Source organism: Nestor notabilis, unplaced genomic scaffold (assembly GCF_000696875.1).
Source record: "Nestor notabilis isolate BGI_N333 unplaced genomic scaffold, ASM69687v1 scaffold6247, whole genome shotgun sequence".
NCBI lineage: Eukaryota > Metazoa > Chordata > Aves > Psittaciformes > Psittacidae > Nestor > Nestor notabilis.
The window spans coordinates 57,770-78,951 of record NW_009935285.1 but is presented as its reverse complement, the minus strand read 5'-3'; the positions used below and the strand labels follow the sequence as shown (position 1 = coordinate 78,951).

General features: G+C 46.7%; 1 protein-coding gene across 1 annotated transcript in view; it reads left to right on the top strand.

Annotated features, from left to right (window-relative positions):
* Positions 1-21,182, top strand: part of LOC104408234 (exocyst complex component 6B-like) — a gene marked incomplete at its 5' end in the record, with an annotated part of 56,690 nt that overhangs the window by 11,333 nt on the left and 24,175 nt on the right. The window contains 4 exons of the mRNA XM_010017774.1: positions 3,281-3,392; positions 6,839-6,973; positions 8,643-8,822; positions 14,643-14,672. Coding sequence (XP_010016076.1) covers positions 3,281-3,392; positions 6,839-6,973; positions 8,643-8,822; positions 14,643-14,672 — 457 coding nt within the window. The remainder of the gene's footprint in view (positions 1-3,280; positions 3,393-6,838; positions 6,974-8,642; positions 8,823-14,642; positions 14,673-21,182) is intronic.

The window sequence follows — 21,182 nt, the reverse complement described above, 5'->3', positions numbered from 1 at the left end:
AAGCCCCTCTCCAGGTCTCCTGGAGCCCCTTTAGGCACTGAAGCTGCTCTAAGGTGTCCCCTTCAGGAGCCTTCTCTTCTCCAGCTGCCCCAGCCCGGCTCTCTCAGCCTGGCTCCAGAGCAGAGCTGCTCCAGCCCTCGCAGCAGATCTGTGGCCTCCTCTGGCCTCGCTCCAGCGGCTCCACGGCCCTCTTGTGCTGTTCCCCAGAGCTGGATCAGGGCTGCAGGGGGGGTCTCCCCAGAGCACAGCAGAGGGGCAGGATCCCCTCCCTGAGCTGCTGCTCACGCTCTGGGGGTGCACCCAGCACACAGGGGGTTCTGGGCTCAAGCACACACTGAAGCCAGGTCATGGGGAGCTTCTCATCAGGAAAGCTCAGTTAGAAGTGCTTTGAAGAAGTAAAAGCAGCCATCAGCACCGACTGTGGTGCTGGGCAGAGGCCGGCAGCATCCTGCTCCTGCCAAGAGCGTGACTGTCTCAGGGCGTACACGCAGCCAGACAGTAACTGGCTTGTTAACTTTTGATGCCCTGATGACAGGTTGATGTTTAAGGTACAAAAGCAAGCTCCTGCAGCGATACCTGTGTGATTGCTGCGCTGGTTTAGTGGCAAAAGCTGACGTCATGGCCAGGTCCCATAGTTGTCATCTGTGCTTTCCTGGTTCCAGTAGATGCTGGAAGCTCCAGCCACCAGTTCTGCTTCCAATCTTTGCCATCCTTGGGGACAGGCCATGTTACTCCCTATGGATTGCATTCCAGGTTTTCCCGGGGATTATCCCAAAAGGGGCATGGTGCTTATACAGAGATACAGCTTTGGTCATTTCCTGCCTATACAACTATTTTTGACCCTCTTTGAGCATGGGTCCAGCCCTTTTTGCTCCTCAGCCCCATTCCCTGATTCCCACACCGCTCCGGCAGCAGTACCCCCTGTGTCACGGAGCCCCTTTGTACCACCCACTGCCTTTAAATCTCCTTGGGTGTCTTTTTTGCCATCTGTAGGTCATCACAGGGTTAGATTTTATGGGATTTGCTATGTTTAACCATGCTATTGTCTGGTGGAGGGGACTGGGGACAATCTGGTTCTTCCTGGGGGGTGATGGAGGGCCTGGGGGATGTGCGCATGGTGGTTTTGGGGTTTTTATCTTTAAGTAAAATCGTATTTGAGAGCCCTACCCATAAGACAAAGACCTGGAAAATTCATTGCCTGGTTTCTTCTACCCTCCCGTTTTGGTTTGTGGTCTACACTTTAAGAATCCCAAACGCATCACCTTGGACTGCACATCAAAACCTTGCGGGAAGGAGCCATCTGGGACACGAAGTGGGCTAGCCCAGACTATTGCTGGCACAGGATGTGCTTCCCTGCTAAGTAGGATGGAAATAAACTCAGAGGGATCAGTGGTGATGCTCTAGAGGAGACCCATGCTAAGGCTTTGGCTGATGACATTGAATTTGAGTTATCAGGGGCTGGGCCCTGCCAAGCTGCATCCAACTGGGAAGGAGACAGTGGTCAACCCGTTGTGAGGCTCACAAAAGCAGACTTCTAGACATCAGGGAGAAGGCAATATTAGAGGAACCTGCTGGGGAGCAGAGCGTGGTGAGCAGCTCAGTGCACGGGGAGTTGTGCAGCTGGGCTTTTCCATGGGAAAGCTGCAGCAAGACACGTATTTCTTGGTCTAACAGAAATACAGGCATGACTTTGCTCAGAAATGGAAGTAGAGAGCAACATTTGCCACTTCTCCCTGGAATTTGAGGGGTTTCAGTGCAATTCTCATGCAGCAGCACAAGGAAGGTTCTGAAGAAATTCCAGAGTTGAGTTTACTGAAGGATGGGCAGTGCTTAGGGAGGATGAGCATGTCCAGAGCTCTGCTATGGCCACAGAGATTGCTGTTGGAGAAGGCTTAGTCTTCTTTTCCCAAACATCAGGCACTCAGGGCCCAGGGCTTGGCTCAGGGCATCTGCTCTAAGGTTAAATAGGCACAGAAATTTGGGAGGGTTGAGCTGGACAAGGGCTGTTAGCGCCCATCCCTGCACCAGCAGGCACCCCAATAGGAGCACCCAACCCTTCACGCTGGTTGCGGGGGGAGCTGCAAGGTTTGCTTTTGTTTCTCATGTCAATCCCTGCTTTGTAATTTGGGCCATTTGTCAGGTAAAACAGGAGAAGGAGCAAAAGGTCACGGGCTTGATTTACCAAGAGCCTTGAAGTTATTAACACTGCTCAGCCTTCCAGTTGGGAATTTTCTTTGCCCTCAGCTGCCTGTCACTGCACTGCTGGAGATAAAGCCCTGTGGTGTCAGGGCTAATGCAGGGCCAATGACAGATCAAAGCAGCCTGTGTTGGGGTGGGTTTCCAAAGCCTCCCTCAGAAAGGAGAGGTTGCACCTTGCTGGTGCACACGTGGAGGGGCAGCCGAAAGCTAAAACCCCAAACTTCAGCAATGCTGCGGTTGCAACCATCTGGCAAAGGGTATCAGAGTGTTGCAGGAGCTTCCAGTGTGATTTATCATAGAATCCCAGAGTGGTTTGGGTTGAAGAGACCTTAAAACTCCTCCAGCTCCAACCCCTGCCCCGGGCAGGGACACCTTCCACTAGAGCAGGTTGCTCCAAGCCCCTGTGTCCAACCTGGCCTTGAACACTGCCAGGGATGGGGCAGCCACAGCTTCTCTGGGCACCCTGTGCCAGCACCTCAGCACCCTCACAGGGAAGAGCTTCTGCCCCAGAGCTCATCTCAGTCTCCCCTCTGGCAGGTTCAAGCCATTCCCCTTGTCCTGTCCCTCCATCCCTTGTCCAAAGCCCCTCTCCAGGTTTCCTGGAGCCCCTTTAGGCCCTGGAGCTGCTCTAAGGTGTCCCCTTGAGGAGCCTTCTCTTCTTTTAGTTGAAATACTGTGAGAAGGTTGGGAGGGTATTTTGGGAGTGAATTTGTTTTTTGCCCCCATTGCAGGTCTTTCATCCCTTTTTCCTTGTGTACTGAACATGCAGAACTCCAGTGTTATACACAGGGTGGTGCCTTGGCTGTGCAGCTTAATGCTGACTCTGTGGGCAGGCTGTGCTGGACCAGCCCCTCTAAGAGGCTGAGGGATGTAGGTTTAGTTAATTTTAGCCCCCCTTCCTTATGGACACATGCACATAAAGACCTAACTTGTTGGTATTTTGGTATATGTTAGTATGTCAGTGCATGGAAGCATCATGAGTAGGGCAGAAGCGGGTCAGGAAGGAGTTTGGGTGGCGAGAGCTCAAGGGTTTTTCCTCTTATAGAGCGTTTTGCGGATCTCTTTAAATTCCACTTTTCAGCTCCACGGAAGTCGATGACATGATTAGAAAATCCACAAACCTGCTGCTGACCCGAACACTGAGCAACTGTTTACAGAATGTCATCAAGAGGAAAAACGTCGGCCTGACGGAGGTAGGACACGGCTTTGCGGTGATCCGGGGTGTCAGGAGGGGGTTTGATCCCTCAAAACCCTGTACAGCACCTTTAGAGGTGCTGGTTTGGAGCATAATTTGGAAGTATTTGGTTGGGAAACAACAGTGGAACCACAGAGTGTTTCTGTACAAAGCAAAAACACTTTATATTATGGGAAAGAAGATTTTTTTGCTGTTGCTGTTGTCATTGCCCATCTTTTGAATTTGTGGATCATTATGTATCTGAATTAAAGTAAGAGGACATCAAGGAGCACCAGAGAAGAGCCAAGTGGGAACTGTGACAGATTCCCGTCTCTAGGTGATGTTTGAGGCTTGTTTTCAGCACGTTGCTGCAGTGCACATTCTGTATTGATATTTTCTTCTCACAAGTGATGCTTTCTTGTGTGCAAAGTCAGGTTTCTGCAAAGTTTAATGCGAATAAATCGTGGCTTTTCGGGAATGTGTGTGGTACCCAGGGCAGTTTGGATACCTTAGTGGGACCTCTGTATGCTGTTATTAAACAAGTAGATGTTAATACAGCTGCAGTTGTTTAATGGACTGTGCTGTAGAAATGTGTCCTGCTCTCTGGACACTCTAAATACCCTGTGGAGGTGAGTTTAGGGGAGTTCAGTGCATTTACAGTGGTATGTATTTACACATGATGCTTCCTCAGCCCTTTATCTCACAGTCTGGAATCTCTCTGCTCCCTGGGGGCAAATTCCTCTTCCCCTCTGCTCCTCTCAAGGCTCCCTCCACAGAGGAATGCAACATTATCCCTGTGCTATCCATCCCCTAAATGAGCTTTTTAGCTGCTGTTGCAGTGTGATTGAATGTAGGAAGGGCAAACCGAGTGCCACAATCTCCTTGGCAGCTTCTGCCCAGTTTGGATGGTGTAGACGTTCCTTGGCATCTTGGACAATGAGTGAAGGTGATGCCTTTGGGCTGAGAGTGGCTTCTTCACATGTTTTGCAGCCGAAGAGGATTTTGCTAGGAAAGCCTCTGCAGCATAACCCAAGTTTAAAGTAAAGGTTTGATATGTCCAGAGATTGATGTTGATGTGACTCTTTTATTTTCATCCTTATTCCTTACCGCTTGCTGAGGTACAACTAACTCTCTCCTGGAGTTGTCTCTACCACCATCGTTTAATTTGTTTAAAGAAAAACTACTTTGAGCATCTTCATCCCCTCCTGCCTCTTTTCTTTGTGTAACCAGTGGCCTGTTTGTCCAAATGGAAGCACTTGGCTTTATTCTTCTGAGTTTCTCAGATCTTTTCCTCTTAAGACATTGGTGTGACTGTGTGGAGCGCAGGAATTAAAGGGCACATTGAAGAGTCCCGGATCATACGCAAGCATAGCCCTAGTGTCAGAAGTGATTGCAGAAGATATTTAAGTACCTTGTATAACTGTCACTTCCCAGATTTAGTTTCTGCACAAAGCCACCCCATCCATATCTGGGTTTTCCAATGTAATTTTCCAAGCAGTGGACAAGGTAATACAAGGCTGTGCACTAGCCTTCCTGGTCTGTTGTCCTCTGATTTAGTTTTCATTGCTGTTTTTCGTGGGCTAACTCTTAGGAATGGGTGTTGAAGTTTGTTACAAACTGTGCTTCAAATAACCCTGGTGTTTTGAATAATGCTGACATCTCTCAACAAAAGACAGGGAAAGGATGCTCCTATTTTCATCACTTGAATGCCCCAATTAGATGGTCTTACCCCACAGGATTCAAGAGAAGATCAGAACTTGAAGGAGCCAGAGAGGAAGCAGGAAAGCTCATAACAAGTGGTGGAAGAGAATCAAAACAATCAGGGCCTTGAAGTTTGATAGCTCTAGACCAGTAAATTGTGATGATCAGAGAAGAGGTTTAGGAGGAATTTCACACAGTTAGAAGCATCTAATATTTAATTAACTTGAAACTATAGGAAAACATGTCACAATCATGATGTCAGGGCTGTCCCTGACATGTCATGATGTTCCCATCTGACATGGGGAAACGCTTGTTTGAAGGCAGAAATTGAGAACAAAATTAGTCTAAGGAACTCAGAAATGAGAAGCCCTCCCAGCTACCTGTGTGGTAGGTCCATTTCATGGACCAAGTACAAAACAACAGGAGTTCAAATAGATCAGAATTTCATTTATTAATAACAAAACCTGATTGAAATCAATGAAGCGTTGGCTGGAATTGACCTCTGGAGGTATCTAGCTTTACCTCCCTCTGGAAGTGGGACCATTGCTCACTTGGATCACGTCAACTGTGGCTTTCTTTACCCAACTTTTAATTCCTCCAAAACAGAGGTCCCACAGCTTCTAAGGACACCCTGTTGCAGTCCTGCAATCCCTTCCTAATGACTCTTTTCCTTCCTAATATCCAAGTTGAACCTCCCAAACCGTGACCATTGCCCTTTCTCATGCCATCCAGCACTAGCAACAGTTGGGTGCTGTAATCTGTGTAGCATTACTTCACTATTTCTGTGTCTGCAACACTCAAATTGCTGATTAATTCATCTCATTCCGAACATTTATGAGCATTTCAAAATCATTTCTTTAGAAGAGGTGACTGCAGCCTGTCACACCATCCCCCAGCAATTACATTATAGCAATCTGGAGCATTCTAATGCATTCTGCAAGAGAACTGTTTTGGCAGGGTATTTGAGCTAGACCTTGTTTGGAAAGGTTTTGTTAGAGCTGATGGTGCACCTGGAAAACATTCACAGGAGCCTGCTTGGAAAAAAAGGTATCTGCTTAAGGAATTAATGGTGCTTCCAAGTCAGTGATCCTACAGCGAAAGCCTGGGTTGGTTTGCTCTGGATTGTAAAGGTCTCATGACATCTGATTGTAAATGTTGACTGACTTTAGCAGAAGTTTTTACTGTGTAGTTGCCTTTAATGCCCTGCAATAGTGCCATGTGAAGGCAGCTGAGATGACAGCATTACCGAAACGGCAAATAGTGGTGGATATGGTAACTGAGAAGACACCAGGGTGAGACCTGCTGCTCACCCACACCACCCTCACCAGAGCAAAACCTTGTTGTTTCTTTGTTAAATGCCTCGCTATGATCTTGTTTGGTGTCACTCAAGATACGGGTTGCTTGGGGTTCATCAGCAGATGGAACACTTGTGATTTGACATGGCATTTTGTGGTAAGCCTCTTGTATTTGACCTGTGCTGAAACGAGCACTGAGTGACAGCTGAATGTAGGAAAGTCATTAAAATAAATAATCTTTCGTGGTATCAGTGGCTGTGATGGGAAAAGCTTTTCCCCCAGAAGTATCTTTTATTTAAGTTTCTGATGTTCTTTAAGGTTGGGGAGCTTTTGAGCATGTAGAAAAGCTTAGTATATTTGTACAGCATCAGCTTTTCATGCTAGAACTTCTTAGATATTGGCATCTGTTAAGCTGGCACGTCCCTGGCTTCAGGGGCACGATGGTTGAACATCTCTTTTGCCTTTGCAGCTTGTACAGATTATTATAAATACGACCCATTTGGAGAAATCCTGCAAGTTCCTAGAGGAATTCATAACCAATATCACTAATGTACTTCCAGAAACTGTCCACACTACGAAACTCTACGGGACCACAACCTTCAAGGTGAGAAGGCTTGGTAGATCCACCTCAAGGAGCTGCTGTTGATGTTTGGTTGGAGAGTACCTGCTTTCAGAGTGTCTGTGGGGATGTGTGGGGGTAGGGAGCTAAGCTAAGCTGAAAGGTAGTTTTGTCAAATCCTGGGAAGCTGATGCCATCAAACTAAGTTTTGGGTTTGTTCTTCGGAGCTTTACAAGGATACTGGAGAGAGACTCCTCATCAGGGACTGTAGCAATAGGACAAGGGGTGATGGGTTCAAACTTAAACAGGGGAAGTTCAGGTTAGATATAAGGAAGAAGTTCTTTGCTGTGAGGGTGGTGAGGCCCTGGAACAGGTTGTCCGGAGAAGTGGTAAATCCTCCATCCCTGGCAGTGTTCAAGGCCAGGTTGGACACAGGGGCTTGGAGCACCCTGCTCTAGTGGAAGGTGTCCCTGCCTGGGGCAGGGGTTAGAACTGGATGAGCTTTAAGGTCCCTTCAACCCAAACCAGTCTCTGGTTCTATGATTCTATTACTTCCTTTGAGATCATGAGCCTTTGTAACCCTGATTTACATGTTGTAACTGCAGCACTTGTTATCTAAAGGATTAAACAGCTTTTAAACAAAAGCCTGATTTCTTAACATTCCTTTTTTAAATGAATTTTCACTTTGCTGCTTGAGCTCTGTGCAGTGTTACACACATGTGGCCACGAACACAAGCTCTCCTCTTTCACCCAAGAGAATAGGTTTTCAGAAGTTATATTTCTGTATCTTTTCACTCCATTTAGTGTTAACCCCTAAAAATCAGAGCTGACAGAAACTGCTGGACTTCCCAGTCTTTAAATCATAACCCTGGAGTGTCCACCCAGATACTTTATCTTAAATCTTAAGGCCATAGTTCCTTATTATGAGGGTGCTGAGACACTGGCACAGGGTGCCCAGAGAAGCTGTGGCTGCCCCATCCCTGGCAGTGTTCAAGGCCAGGCTGGACACAGGGGCTTGGAGCAACCTGCTCTAGTGGAAGGTGTCCCTGCCCGGGGCAGGGGTTGGGGCTTTAAGGTCCCTTCCAACCCAAACCATTCTATGATTCTATTCTATGATTCTATTCTATGATTCTATAATTGGGTCAACTGTGGGGTGTTTGAATTGTGTTTTCTGGAAAGCGGGAGATGGGAATGGTGCCAAGGATTTCAATAACAGTAGGGAACAGGTTAGGTAAGGTTTGCCCTTGGGATAAGTCAGCAGGAGACTAAGGCCCCATGTCCCCAGGGAAGTACATTCATTGTCCCTTCTGGCACTGTCTACTGATTTGGCCTAACAGTGAGTTTTTCTACTCTCATTCTGGCAAGGAGGCTCCTCTGTGGCCGTCCTGCACCCCAAACCTGCACACAATTTGGTAGGTCTCAACCTTTTTCCATATGGGACATTCCTCTTCCATGTCTCTCTCTCATCCTGAACTAGATGTGTCCTCTTGGTCCCCGGGTTGCATCAGAGACAGACACCAGCTTGTTCTTGCCTCCCACTTGACTTGGTAACCATGTCCCACCAGTCTTGGCTAAGCTGAGGCTGTAGCAGCCATGTAGTTACCTACAGGTGCTTTGTATTGTGCTGCCTTTAGGGACTGGGCCAACGTCCTGTTGCTTGTGGAGACTCGTGTTATGGAGATTCTGTTCCATGGAATGTTGTCTTGTTTCCCAGGACGCCCGTCATGCTGCTGAGGAGGAGATTTACACCAACCTGAACCAGAAGATAGACCAGTTCTTGCAGCTGGCAGACTACGACTGGATGGCCATGGAGCCGAGCAGCAAGGCCAGCGACTACCTTGTAGATCTCATCGGCTTTCTACGGAGCACGTTTGCTGTGTTCACCCACCTCCCGGTACGTCACCTCCACGTGTTTGCTTTCTTCTTCCATCTAGGGAACATCTGGTGGTGCTGTTGAAACTAATGGTTGCTCAAGCTTTATGGAGTGGGATGGAAATGGGGTCTTGGACTGTCAGAAGATACGAAATAACAAATTATAAGAGGGTAGATTGAGATGAGCTCTTGGGCAGAAGCTCTTCCCTGGGAGGGTGCTGAGGCTCTGGCACACGGTGCCCAGAGAAGCTGTGGCTGCCCCATCCCTGGCAGTGTTCAAGGGCAGGTTGGACACAGGGGCTTGGAGCAACCTGCTCTAGTGGAAGGTGTCCCTGCCCGGGGCAGGGGTTGGAGATGGATCAGCTTTAAGCTCCCTTCAACACAAACCATGCTGTGATTCTGTGTAACCTATGTGTTACCATGAGTTAGGCTTCCGTGAGAGTCTCCCCAAGTGTTTTCAGGTCTACTTACACATGAATGAGGGAATATCACAGTCCACCATGTAGAAGTAGGACCAGAATTCACTAGCCACCCATATTTTAGATATGTTAACTCAGATTAATGGATGTTGAAGATCTTTTTCAAGACATGCCAGTATATGGGTGTCTATTATTTGAACTGCAGATACACTTCCAAATGTTTGTCAAGTCACTGGATGCCTTACATCAAAATGTTGCTCTTTGGAAGGCAGCATATGTTTCTTTCTTTTCTCTGCTGTCTAAAATAGGCCTCTTTTTATGCTGTTATTGCGATCAAAAAGGTATTTTATGTTGCTTTTTTGCAGTTGGCTGAGTAGTGTCCCATTGAATAGGAAAAATATAACCATCAGGGAGTTTCATTTTTGCTCAAAAAGCTTTTTTCCCCCCTTTTAAATAAGATTTGTTAGGAGCTGTCTGGATATATACTTATAAAGTATCTTCAGTCATCAGGTATTTTGTAACAGCAAATCCACTGAACACTATATTTGTCCTAAAAGCAATTTCAGATCATTCTTCCTTCCTTGACTGTTATTTATTTGGTGTTACTGGGTGCCCAGGGCTATAGTGCACCAGCACACACTGGGCATCTCTCATGAGCTTGGATATAAACAGGAAGAAAAGGCTAATAACACACAATGGTGGTTTTCTTCACTGTATTCTGCTTGTTTATACCACTGTGATTGCTCTACTGGAAGGATGTTCAAGCCCTTCAGAGCCGTTCTGGGAGGTGTTACAGCCCCCAAACTGTGCAGCACTCTGCATGGTTCATGACTTCATCATAGAATCCCAGACTAGTTTGTGTCAGAAGGAGCCTTAAAAGTCATCCGGTCTCAACCCCCTGCCCCGGGCAGGGACACCTTCCACTAGAGCAGGTTGCTCCAAGCCCCTGTGTCCAACCTGCCCTTGAACACTGCCAGGGATGGGGCAGCCCCAGCTTCTCGGGGCACCCTGTGCCAGCGCCTCAGCACCCTCACAGGGAAGAGCTTCTGCCCAAGAGCTCATCTCAGTCTCCCCTCTGGCAGGTTCCAGCCATTCCCCTTGTCCTGTCCCTACAGGCCCTGTTACTACATGCCCTTGTATAGCCTTCTCTAGTGTAGCAGGATGGAAATGAGGGTTTATTTGCTGTGTATGGAGAAGTCACCAAGAGAGAAATGAAAGTGCTTTCCTCGTTCTCTGTATGCAGAGGTGGTGGTGAGAAGGTGCTTGCTTGTCTCTGTTATCACTAGAACAAACTGCTAACCAAAGTGTTGGTGCTGTCCAGAGAGGTTGGAAGGACTTTCATCCTTCTTCTTGTTCAGGCCAGGTTTATTGCCAAAATGTCCCTTCTGTTGGCAGCCCTGAGCAGCGTGGCTGGTGCCCTCTGGAGTCAGGAGGTGCTTGGAGATGGCTGGATTCCACAACTGCTGGATTTCTCCGTAAAAAAGGAAATGTGGTTCCACATTTATCACCTGGAGACCAGTTCCACAAATCATATTGGGAATACTTATGCAAGCAAGTAATGGAGTTTGGCAGGGAGATTGGTCTCTGCACCAGAGCATGAAGCATGGCTAGCAGGAGAGATGAGGATGGGGAGAGAAGCCCACAGTGATTTATGAGATTGGCCAGGAGCGATTTATCTTCCTTTAAATATTAATGTTTCCTTTCTGAGTGAGTCAAAATTGTTTTGGAGGCTGGGAGGACATCTGATTGGTCTGAAAAGGACTGAGGCAGCTTGAAGCAGCCTTTTCTCTCCCAGAACTGGATTAGGAAGGACCCAGCCCAGGGGAAGGCTGTTTGTATTTGCAGTGTAGCACCTTATCTTCAAAGCATTGCAGGGCACTGATCCTCCTGATAGCCTCAGGATATAGGGGAGGCAAGTCAATCAGGTGCTGCAATCTGATTTGTGAAGCTGTAGATCTGGTGCAATGGTTTGTAGGAGATATGGGTGTGGGGGTTTTATATGTATTTAAGTTTCTCCCTTTAGAGGAGTGATCTGAAGATGCTGTCCCTGAACATCGCTGATGGGTCCCTGGGTACCCTTGCAGGCAGTGGTCGGTGAGAACACGTCAGGAAGAATCAGGGCACATCTAAAAGACACCCAGCTCTTTTGGTGTCTCTGTTGGTTCATTCTCGTAGGGTTCAAGGGCCTTCTTCCAGTGGCTTAATAGAAACATATTAAAACGTCTGCACTTTACTAAATAAGATAGGAGATAAGGTGTGGAGAAGCCCACATTGGTCAATGCAGAGAAATGATGGAGATGTTTGTGAAAGCACCAAAATTGCTGGATGAGCTTTATTTGTGAAAAGAAAGAGTGAGAAGGGTTTGAGGGGGAAAGGAACTATCTGCGGAAATGGTGGTGCTGGATTGCTGGTGGCAAGGTAGAGCTGTTTCTGTACTGCTGGTCCAAATCCAGCCCAAATCGTTAGTGCTGTAGCATTATTATCTAAAAGGAGATGCTGCCCTGATTGAAATGAGTTTGCAGCCTGGTTCAGCTGTAAAATACAGACTGTCAGTAGCTCACAAAGAAAAGCAAGTGACTTTGCACCATCCTTGGATGGGGCATCGTTGGAGCATCTTCTCATTTCATGGAAGCGGACTCCATGCAACACCATCCCTTTCTGTTCTCATGTCCTATGCTGGTTTGGAAATTCCCCTGTCTTCCAGAGGTGATAATTGGGTACCTTTGTGTTGAATTTGCACAATTTTAGAAGTGAAAAGCATACTCCTAGTGTTGGAACTTGTTTTTCAGAAGAGTGGCAGTCTCAGGAGATGACTAAGTGGCAGGAGCCGAGCTACTCACCTGCCTTTTGTCACAACAGCAATTACACCAAGAAAAACCTTCACCTGGTGATCAAAGAAACTCAGCCTGGGCTTGTTTGCTGTTAGTGTGCTAAAATTACAGCAACAAAAAGTGCTGTCCTGTAATAGAATGGAGCTGAAAGTCCTGAGCCTGCAAAAATGCAGGCGGCTCCTTAACATGATGGGTGTGAGTAATCCCATTGTCTCGGATGGGGCTCCTTGTCTGCAGGAAGCCTTTCTGGGGTCAAGGCTCCAGCTTGCTGCAAGGCAGATCAAATGGCCTTGAAAGGTCCAGTTGACTCAAGTCAATGTTTTGGAGAGGGGGGTGAAGAGGAGCAGAGATGCTGAGCGAGCTAAAAGGTGACTGAGCCAAGATTTGGCCATTAGGTTTTGTGTTTCCCTTTTTGGATACATGAGGCGGAATTTTTCCTGTATTTATTGGGGGGAATCCGAGAATGGTTGAGGTTTGGAAGGGACCTGTGGAGGCCATAGGATCATAGAATGGTTTGTGTTGGAAGGGGCTTTTAAAGGTCAGCTAGCCCAACCCCCCCTGCCATGAGCAGGGACACCTTCCACTAGACCAAGTTGCTCCAAGCCCTGTCCAACCTGGTGCTGAGCATCTGCCACCTCTCTGGAAAACCAGGTCATCTGGTCCAACCCACCTGCTCAAGCAGGAAAAGTAACCCAGACCAAAGCTAGTCCTGGCTGGTGGAGTGCCCTAAAGAGTCTCTGCTTTCTCTAGTGTTCAAGCAGAAATTGCAATCCCTATTTTTTTTCCTTTAGAGCATCAGAATAGACATTGTGGGAGCTGGTGGAAACCACTTGATATTAGGAATCCTGGAATCGAGTTGCTTTTTGCAGCTTTGCTTCAGGATGTTGAGCCCCCATCTGTGAAGGGCATGCTGGTGGGTACAGCGTGTGCCAGCGGGGGGCAAGGAGAAGTTCATGGTGAAGTTAATGGGGGTTTAGTGTATACCACTGCTGCATGGAATTTTCATGGTGGTTTAGAGCCACAATTTGAAAATGCTTCACTAAGTGCCCAAAATGTCTCCAAAGAAATAAAACGCTGGTGGGAATTGAAGTGTAATTAACATTTGGCTTCAAGGCTGCCCTCTTCCTGCGTTAACCAGGGAGAGTTGGTTACTGCTGCTGCTGAGCTTATTAATATGGGATGCTCGGGCCTCCTTTAAAAGAAAATACTTCTATTTTTTAAAGGAAAAAATACTTTAGGGAGAAAAAAAAAGTATTTTAGGAAAAGAGAAAAAAAAGGTGGTTTCTGCTTTTCAGCAAGTAAAGGGCCTCCAAAAATGAACATTTCCAGCGTAATACTTTTAGAAGAATGACTGAAAAAGCCTTTTGTCTTTGATGGCTGCTTGTTGTTTTTATTTCTTGTTAGACAAGTTAATGTAAATCGCATTGACAGGGCTACTCCAAACACACTGATTTGTTGACATTAAGCTTCTAGGAGATGGAGGGTTGTGTCAACACCTACAGTGAACTGTCAGGTTAACAAAGCAAGGATGTTTTCTTGGGGGAGGGGAGCAGGGTTGGGGGAAGGGGGGGGTGTTTTGTTTTTATTTTAGGTTTCCTTTAATCCTCTGTTAGTCTTGTATCTTGATAACCTCCTTTGGAAGGTAATCAGGGCAGGTCAAGAGGTGATGCTGACCCGGGAAAGGGAAGCAATCTTTCAGCGATCGAACAAACTCTAACCTCTGCTGTCTTTGAGCAGTTCAGTGTGAACTCTTTGCAAAGGGGGTTTGGGGGCTGTTTTTTTGGGCTTTTTTTTCTTCCTTTTGTGCTTATTTTTGCCAGATGGCAGGCAGAGATTTCAGCTGGAGCCACGCGAACGCTGCGGCTGCTCTGCCTGCAATGGTTTTGCCTTATTCACCGTGTTGGCATCTCCTCCCTGTTGCAGATGAATACTCCAGCCCCGGCAGCTCTTGCTTTGGTTGAAAGAGCTTTCAAAGTGTTTATTTTCCTTTTAAAGAGAACGATTACCTCTGTTTTTATTTAAAAAGCCAAATCCCTCTGTAATATTTTCAAAGGCACTGTGCATGGAAGTAAAATGCCTTGAACTTTGCACCAGTCACAGCCTTGACCATGTTGGGAGGGACCCAAGTGGAAAATAACCATCACGAAGACATCATATGAGCACCAAAGATGCTGTCTTTAGATGTGCACGAGTCCTGCGGGTGCTTAGATAACTTGTCCTTGCCCTCAGAAGAGCTTTTCCTTGAGCTGGTCCCTGCTGTCACTCACTAGGGTTTGACATCCATCACCTCCATCCTACAGGTGGGAAAGCTGAGGCACGTGGATGTTGACTTGCAGAACATACCTAGTGGCAATAAAACTTGACCTGTGGTACTTTGATTTCCTCTTCATCCTCTGTAGACTGGGTTCAAAGAGCCCATATTTTGCTTTACTAATACTCTACCAACTGTCGAGCATCTCGTCCTTGGTTGAAACGTTAATGGGTTGGCTGTAGGCACCTCTGGGCAATGACCGATGTGACTCTCTGCCTTTCTCGCTGTTGCTTTGCTCTCTTCTGCATTTGACTTTAAACTCCCTGTGTTGTCCTCTGTAGGGGGATGTAGATGTCCACTCTACAATGTCGGTGAGTACAAGACTGCGTGTCGCACGCGTTTGGTCTGCTCTGCTCGCACCTCAGATGTTAAGGGGGTGAATTGAACCAGAAAAGGTCCTTAGTCTCAGAAGGGAGGAAAGGAAAAGGGTGAATAGAAGTGTAAATCAATAGGGTAAATAGGAGAGCAGGGAAAAGGGTTTCCTTCCAGGGATCACCCACAAGCATGCTGTTGCAGTAACATTGCTAAATCACTGCTTTTAGAGCACGTGGCATTTAACTGTCTCCTTTTATCCCCCATGCATCTCTAAATGTGCGGGGAATTAGGGGAAATGCCTGTTATTAGGGAAAGCTTGATGGGATCTTCAACCTCTGCTTGAAAAAGGAAAGATCTTTTTAAAATCCCCCCTCACTCCCTGTATTCTGTTCAGACAAATGCCCCAGGGGGATTTCAGCCTGATGATCATCCTGGTCTAAGTGCTTCAACCTGGGGCTTGGACTGCTAAGTTCCCTCCAGCTAGAGTGGTAGAATAGTGTTTTATCCAGAAAATAGTGTGGGTGCTTGAATGCTTTCTATCTCCCTATTTGGATTAAGGCAATCAGCACAAAGAAAGTGATGGAGACCTCTCGGACCTGCCTTCTGGTTCAACGAGCCCCTCTAATTGTTGTCATTTCTGCTTGTTTCATGTGCGGGAGAAGCAGCAGCAGCATTTCCAGAGATAGATTGCAAACAAAGTGCTCTCGAGCTACCTTGTTTCCTCTATTCCCATGTCTGCAAGCCAAGACACGTGCGGGCAAAGCGTGCCTTGTTTTATGTTGGTGCAGCCCTGCTCGATGCGGTTGTGAGTTGTGGCCAGCGCGGAGGTGTTGCCTCTACCCCGGCTTCTGCTTTTCCACCTTTAACCCCTGCTCTCCATTTTAGTGCTGAGCTGCCATGGTAGTATTGATATTTCATGCCATGGTTGGATGCTTGTTCCCCTTTTCCTGGAAACTGAGCATAGCTAAGCCTTGACTATTTGCAGGCTCTGGGCACCTGGGGGTTTCTAAGTCAACATCGAAGTCCCAAATCAACGCCAGCTTCTGGAAAGAAAGAACCTTGTTAAAGCAATTTGAGGCCAGCTTCCATCAAAGCAGTGGCTCGGTTGCTGGCAGGGCTGCGGGAGCTGCCCGCGCTGTTGGGAAGCAGGCTGGGATGCTTTGGGCATCCCCCTGCTTCCGCGGGTTTCCAGGAGTGGTGTTGAATGTCGAGCATCCTACATGGTGTCCTTAGGGCGTTCCCTAAGAGAGACAGATGCAAGAAGGGGTATTGCCTCTGGCTTTCCAAGACTTTCAACCATTTAGAAGCCAGATGTATTTATTTCTTTAATTGAATCCAGTGCCTAGACAGCTATGGAGTCAGCTTCCTATGGAGAGGGGTGCATTAGTTTCATTAAGGTAAATCAATGAAAAATAATACCTGGAGGTCCCCTGGAAAGGGTCAGGGATGGAGTAATCCCTTTATATGGTGGGACTTTGCTTGCCTGCTTTTAGTTGGTTTTGTTCTTAACTGCGACAGATTCTCGTTTTCCTTTTAACCCTTCTAATTTTCTGTTCTCTAGGTAGTTGGTGTGAATTGGTGGAAATAAATCACTAATCTGTCTAAAAGAAAGTGAAGAATAAAAATCTGATTGCACAAAACAGAAAGACAAAGGAGTAATTGTAATAGAATTTAAAATGTCTGGTGGGAAGTAGTTGTGGCTAATCCTGGAAGCCTCTTAGTGTTGTGGATACAGACACATAGAATCAAGGCGAGTTGCCTGGGATGCAGACATCGACAGGGCATGAGAAGCATCCAAAATCCTCCCTATATGGTCCTCAGGGGGCTTCTTTGCTCTCCAGAGATGATCAGAGTCTCTTGTGGGATGTTGCTTACACCAGCTTGTCCTGAAGATTGGGCAGAGTGGCCTTAAAATGAAGGTGCTTTGGTGGGGAGAAGATGGGCTGGTGGCTCTGTGGTCCTGTGGTGCAGTCTGCAGGCTGGGCTTTGTTTTCCTGGGTCTTCTCAAGTGTCTCCAAAATCCCAAATACTTAAGAAAATGAAGGGATTGAAACGAGAGCTAATGGTTGCTTTAAAGCAAGGAGCAAAGCATTCAAATGCAGTGGATTTAGCTGTGTTGGCTGGGGAGAAGGCTGACCTCTGATTAACCCAGGGGCCCTAGTTAACTCGAATCCGGGTAAGCCAAGTTATCTTGTAATTACATGGTTTCTTGTCTGCTTTCAGCACTTTGAAAATTAATTGAAACTAAAATGCCCAGTCCCATAAATCCTTTAAACCAGGGTGTGCATGCTTCCCGAGGTAGTGCTTCCCTTTGTGTAGTCACCTTGGCATGTTTGGCTTTGATTTTTATTTTACAACCTTAAGATTTATAAAGCTATTTTGTGCTCACTTTTGCATGCACGTACTTACAGATGTGTAGTACAAGGAATTTGGCAGCCAAAATCCATCCTGACCATAAGGAATCCAAACGTGCCTGCTTCCTGCACCAGAGCCTCAGCTTCTACCTTCCAAAAACCCAAATAGAAGTTGAAATATGGGTTTGTTTGGGTTTTTTTTTCCCTTTAGCAAATCTAAGTGGAACAATTGACTGCAATTTTATGCTTTCCTGTTCTTTCGTCCACTGGCAACCTGAAACCTTGTAAGGTTCTTCTTATGTTGTGAACATGTAAAGGAACATTGATGAACACATCTGCATCCAAAGCCCCCAGCTATCTTCCTTAACCTACCCATGGGAGGAGACTCACCTGCCCTAGAGGAGCCCAACCATCATGTACAGTGTGCTTTGGGGTCCCCATGCAGTGGACACTTGAATTGAGGTTGCATGGAGAAGTGTTGGGAGTTCATTCCCATCATTCAGAGCTGAGACCCGTGTGAGCACCACCGAGTGTTGTTGGTGTGGTTGGTGGCTCTAACTAAAGACATGGCATTGCATGACCATCATGGGGGTGCCTTTATAGAGGAATGTATGATTCTATGTGTTCTCCCTGGTTCTTGCAGCCTACGTTGGATATAATAGCAAGAGAGAGCAAAAAAGCATTTAGAAGTGCAGATCCTTATGGATTTCTCATGATGGTCATGATCTTTCATCATTGTGTTTCATGAAGGACAGTATATAAAGAGAGTCCGATGGGTTAGTTAAAAACCAGGGTAACTGTAATCCTACAGCATTGTTCACCCATCTTTTTCATCTCTCTATTTTTGAACCATAACATCCAAATATTGAAACCAGTAGTTCAATGTAGGGTTTAGTTCTGGGGAAAATATAAAACAAGCTGAAGATTCACATGCAATTGTGTTGGTCACTCAGAAATCAGCTCTGCTTGGAAATAAGGATATCTCCTGAACTGGGCATTGGTGGCTCATGGAGTGGAAATGGAGTTGGTGGGGTTTGGGTTTTAGTCTTTCTTTTGTTCTGAATTCATCCCTTTCCCAGTCTGTTCAACATCTGGGCCTTAAGTCACGTATTACTTGCGTTTCCAACTGGCGGCCGTACGTCACAGCAACGTGCCGACCCTTCCTTCAGCATCCCAGCAAGCAGGAATCTGCGTAAACAGGGAATCTGGAGCATCCCTGTGTGTGCAAAGGGTTGAGAAACCCTTGGTGTCAACGTGTCGGAGTGCAGCGTGCTGTGCTCCAGGCCCTGAGATCTTTTTTTCCCTTTTATTTATAACATCGAACTGGAATGATGAAAATATATAGCAAAGATGAAGCAATTCCATTCACTCTCTTTAAGTCTTCCTACTGCCATAGTTGGCAGATGCTCTTCCCTGATAAATCAGCAGAAAGAAGCGTAGTTCTAGCACTTCATACGTTAGGGAAGAATATATAAAAGATCTGTATTTAATCAATTTTTTGTTTCCAAAATGGCAGCTGCTTTGTATTTAATGGAAAAATCAGGCTCTTCCCAATGGAAAGAATGTTATTCCCAAAGCGAATACAAAAGAAAATAAAAGCCACAAAAGAGGGGGATGAAATATGTCATTTATATATTTTTTTCTTCTCGTTCATTCCAGTTGTGGAGCCACACGTTCCCATCATGGTCAGGCCACAACTCTGGTTTGCGTCAAGTAACTTGGAGAGTCTCAGCCCATGGACACAGGGATCAGGAGAGAGCCTCACCCCATGTTAGGAGGCACAAATAGGACCGAGAAAAATTGGGGCTACTTCATGCTTCTTGTGTACACATAGAGACTTGTTAAATCAGGTTATTTATGGGTTTAGTTCCTTAAAAGGCTGAGATGCCTTCACGTTGGAGCACCATGGTTTTTCCTTCACACCTTCTGTTGCAGGGTCTTGGAGTCTTCTTCAGAGGTGAATGATCTTAGAGTGAAATTACGTATAAGGAGGAAATTCTTTACTGTGAGAGTGGTGAGGCCCTGGAAGAGGTTGTCCAAGAAAGTTTTGAATGCCCCATACCTGGCAGTGTTCAAGGCCAGGTTGGACACAGGGGCTTGGAGCAACCTACTCTAGTGGAAGGTGTCCCTGCCCATGGCAGGGGTTGGAGCTGGAGGAGCTTTAAGGTCCCTTCTGACCCAAACCATTCTGTGATTCTATCTTTGTGGAGACGCAGGTAGTGAGCATGGTAGGATGAGAAGATTGAGGAACATCAGTGATGATCAAGGATGGTCAGGGATTTGGAGCATCTTTCTTGAGAGACTGTGAGAGCTGGGGCTGTTTAGTCTAGAGCTGACTGAGAGGGTATCTCATTAATGCAGATCAATATCTCAAAGGTGGGTTCCAGGAGGATGGTGCCAGATGCTTTTCAGGGGTGCCCAGCAACAGGATAAGGAGCAATGGCCATAAACTAAAGTGCAAGAAGTTTCACTTCAACATGAAGAAGAACTTCTTTACATTGAGGGTGGCAGAGCACTGGAACAGGCTGTGCAGGGGGGGTTGTGGAGTTTCCCTCTCTGGAGATGTTCAAAACCAGCTTAGACATGTTCCTGTGTAACCTGCTCTGGGTGGGACTGGACCAGATGATATCCAGAGGTCCCTTCCAACCCTAATGATTCTGTGATCAAGCTTTGATCAAGCAGGGTCCAAGCCCATGCAGCGGGTCCATGGATCACCATCTTCTCCTTGGGGTTTCAGTGAATCTACAGCATCATCCTTACTTGGTCTACTGCTCGTGTTTGCTCTGAAATGCATTGAAATGAAGATTTACTGCTGGGGGAAGGCTGCCAAACTGCCACCGTGGCAAGTTGGAAGCCCAGTGTCTGTACAGTTCGGTCAATGGTGCAACTCCCGCTGCTGAGCCAGGGATGTTGAGCCACGTTGTGGAGATACCTTCTGGGGGAAGGAGAAGCGGTTTGAGCTGTCATGACGTGCTCTGTCCATGTATTTTGGGTTTTGCGTGGGTTCTGGCAGCTGTTTCCCTTCTGGCCCCAGCACCTCCCTGTCTCCCGATGCCGCAAGAAGCCGGCGCAGGCATTTGCAGCGCTGAGTACTCAGAGAGTGGGTAGATGGGGCTTTTTTATCTTATATTCCTTGAAAAAGAGCATTATGTATAGAATCAGAAGAGTCATAGAAATGCACAGAAAGCAGAAGGCAGCAGATATGGAACGGGAGTTGGATACCATGGGCTGAACCTGCAGCCTGGTGGGAAAGTTGGGATCAGATGGTTACATGATTAATGAATGTCTACAGTTAAATCAAGTGGCTAATAAGGATAAAGCATCTAATTCCCAGTGTTTCCCAAAGCATAAAGCTGTTGTACACCTAACCTGGACTGGCAGGAGTGTTCTCCCACCCGTGCCCTGGGTGAAGGTCCTCGCACAGATCTCTGGAGCATATCAGGAGAGCAGGCAGCAGCTCCAGCTGCTCATTGTGGGTGAGCCAGGCTCTGCACACAACTCACTCCATGCTATAGACAAGTAAAAAGCAGTTAATTAAAAATATCCTGCCATGCATTTGGATAGTGTGCAAGGGAAAAAATGCTGATCTTGGAATCTCTATTTCCTTGGGGGGTGGTTCATATGTGCATATGCAAAAAAACCCCTCAAACAGCAGCTTCCCAGCTTTGCTGCAAACTGCTGAGTTCTACAATAGACCTCTGCCCGGTTGTGTGCCTCCATAAGGCTTCAAAGCAACTGCCCTGTGCTCAGTGTAGCAGCTGCATCCCGTGGTACTTCCCTTCTCCACCTCCTGCCCTTCCTTCTATTTATTTGTTTTCCTTCTTAAGAAAATATATAAAGTAGATGTTGCTTGTTGATACTGACAGCACAGTCAAAGTGAGGGAGAAAACTTGTGTTCCTGTGCATGCTCTTACCCTGGATCCTCTTATGTCCATGATAACATGTAGTTACAAGCCCTTGAGCAGTGCTTTTGCTGTCGGGTGTATTTGCTCCTGTTTTAAGTGAGTAGGTGCAATTCATAGTACCAAGACCCCTTGAAGATCCTGTTGACCTGTTGGAGCAAGTCCAGAGGCTACGAGGACGATCAGGGGCTGAAGCTCCTCCCATATGAAGACAGGCTGAGAACATTGGGGCTGTTCAGCCTGGAGAAGA